Below are 2541 nucleotides of genomic sequence, written 5' to 3'. Positions count from 1 at the left end.
ACACACACACACACACACACACACACACATACACACACACGCGCGCGCGCGCGCGTAATAGTAATTTGACCCGACTGTGACGACACTTGTTTTCATTGTTGTCTACATACAAGAACGGGAAGTTTGTGTTTCCCCAACAAAGGGGACTCATAATAAGAATGATAACAGAAAACGCATTATGAACACCAAATGTGAAATAAGTCGCGAAAAACATGTGAATATTGTGTGGCATGTCTGTGTGTGACATTGTTTGGGGACATTCTACGTATGCCCACTATGTTGCAGTACCAGAACCGAGCACAACGCCCGGACGCAAGAACAGCTGGGACAACACCAGCACAACGCCCACAGACACGGAATCCAATTCACCAAGCAATCTGATCATCGGTCTGGGTGTGGCTGGTGTGTTTGTCGTCATGGCAGCAGTTTTTTCTGGAGTTTACTGCATCAGGAAACCAAGGTCAGGAGGTCAACAGAACGCCCCTCCAGCAGATGGCCTACCAGCCAACTTCCCTCCAGACAACACCCCTCTACACTTCGCCCTCCACAGAACGCCCCTCCACAGAACGCCTTTCCGGCTGCTGACAACGCTGGGCCATCGTCCGGCCAAACTGTTCCCACCACTCCAGACGCTGAGACTTACGAGTCCAGTGTCGCTGGCTCAGAAGCCAGTGAAGCCAGTGAAGGCGCGGAGGACAGTGCATCAGACGTGACTGAAGTTTGAATTAGAGCCTGATTAAATCTCCGTTTTCAATTTCCATCATGTAATCAGTGCTTATGAAAAAATACAACACCACCCCTACCCCCCCCCCCCCCCCTCATTCTGCAAAAAGTGCAGGTTTTCTTGGTATAGTCAAGCATCTTAAAATTCAAGACATTTTGCAATTACGTGTATGTATTTGAAATGGCAGAAAATATTGAATGAAAGTGATTTTTGACTATACCCCCACTAACAAAAAGGGCCCTGAGATTAGGGGTGTTAGATGAAGATGACTGGATATTGGCTATGCTTTTCCCCTAAAGCATTAAAAACCTAAACATATACATCGACAGGATGTTCTACATTAACACAATTAACTTTTTAAACATATGCTTAGAACACGATACTTCCGGTTTTTCTACCGGATGAGTTATACATTTAGGGGGTAAACACCTTATCGTAGAAAAAGCTTTATTTTCAAAAAGTGCAAGTAAATATTAAAATTCATGCATAATATTTATATATTGGAGTTAATTTTCCTTCGAAAGTCATTTGTTTCAAGTGGCAGAAAATGTCAATTGGAGAGTTACATGTACGTAAAGCGTATAACTGTTGTCTGTGATTTGTGCATTGTGGACACATTGGCACAATTTGATCCTAAATGCTAAACGATGTCGTGATCATACGACAGTTTTAGGATAACTTACATCACATTGATTCCTAAATTGATGGTAGCATTTCATTGGTAAATTCTATTTCCGGTTGCGTCAGTGCCGTTCTCCTTTTCTTTTTGTAATAAGGTATTAACGAATGAACCACGTGTCACACTGCTATGCTAGTCTTCAAATGAAAATTCCAATTTTAGTCAGTTAAAAGGCATGTATTGCGCGTTACATACATTTATATCTCCCCCCCCCCCCAAAGATTACAATGCAAGTAGACACATATAAAAAGACGGTAACTTTTTACATGGTTACACACGCAGTGGTGAACATAACGTGTGGTTTAACAAAATAACTTGCACATACAATAGTGACCCAATTTTTAAGTCTGTCTGTGTGTCTCTGTTTGTGTGTTTGTTTGTGTGTGTGTTCGTCTGTCTGTCTCTCCCTCTGTCTGTTTATCAGTCTGTCTGTCTGTCTCTGTCTGTCTCTCTCTTTGTCTCTCTGTCTCTGTCTCTCAGTCTCTGTCTCTCTGTCTGTCTGTCTGTCTGTCTGTCTGTCTGTCTCTCTCTCTCTCTCTCTCTCTCTCTCTCTCTCTCTCTCTCTCTCTCTCTCTCTTTCTCTGCGAGGTAGCTGCACTGAAAGAGAAAAAGCAATACAGAAAACACGCAGTGGTGAACGTAACGTGTAGTTTAACAAAATTAATTGCACGTACAATAGTGAACCACTGTTAAAGTCTGTCTGTGTTCTCTGTCTGTGTGTTTGTCTCTGTCTGTCTGTGTGTTCGTCTGTCTGTCTCTCCCTCTGTTTGTCTATCAGTCTGTCTATCTGTCTCTGTCTCTGTCTCTCTCTGTCTCTGTCTCTCTCTCTCTCTCTCTCTCTCTCTCTCTCTCTCTCTCTCTCTCTCTCTCTCTCTCTCTCTGCGAGGTAGCTGCACTTAAAGAGAAAGCGATACAGAAAGAAATGCATTTCTCTACCAAGAACAAAGTCTGTCTGTCTGTGTGTTTGTGTGCGTGTTTTTATATTAAGTCAAGTTTTGACTAAATATTTTAACATCGAGGGGGAATCAAAACGAGGGTCGTGGTGTATGTGCGTGCGAGTGTGTGTGCGTGTGTGTGTGTGTCTGTGTGTGTGTGTAGAGCGATTCAGACTAAACTACTGGACCGATCTTTATGAAAT

General features: G+C 43.0%; 1 protein-coding gene across 1 annotated transcript in view; it reads left to right on the top strand.

Annotated features, from left to right (window-relative positions):
• Positions 1-850, top strand: part of LOC138974697 (uncharacterized) — a 2789-nt gene extending 1939 nt beyond the window's left edge. The window contains exon 4 of the mRNA XM_070347418.1: positions 286-850. Within this exon, the coding sequence (XP_070203519.1) occupies positions 286-713 (428 nt within the window). The 3' untranslated portion in view covers positions 714-850. The remainder of the gene's footprint in view (positions 1-285) is intronic.
• The last annotated feature ends 1691 nt before the right edge of the window (positions 851-2541 follow it).

Source organism: Littorina saxatilis, linkage group LG8 (genome assembly GCF_037325665.1).
Source record: "Littorina saxatilis isolate snail1 linkage group LG8, US_GU_Lsax_2.0, whole genome shotgun sequence".
Classification (NCBI taxonomy): Eukaryota; Metazoa; Mollusca; class Gastropoda; order Littorinimorpha; family Littorinidae; genus Littorina; species Littorina saxatilis.
Note: the sequence above shows the minus strand (reverse complement) of the source record. Positions and strands in the feature narration are given on the sequence as shown.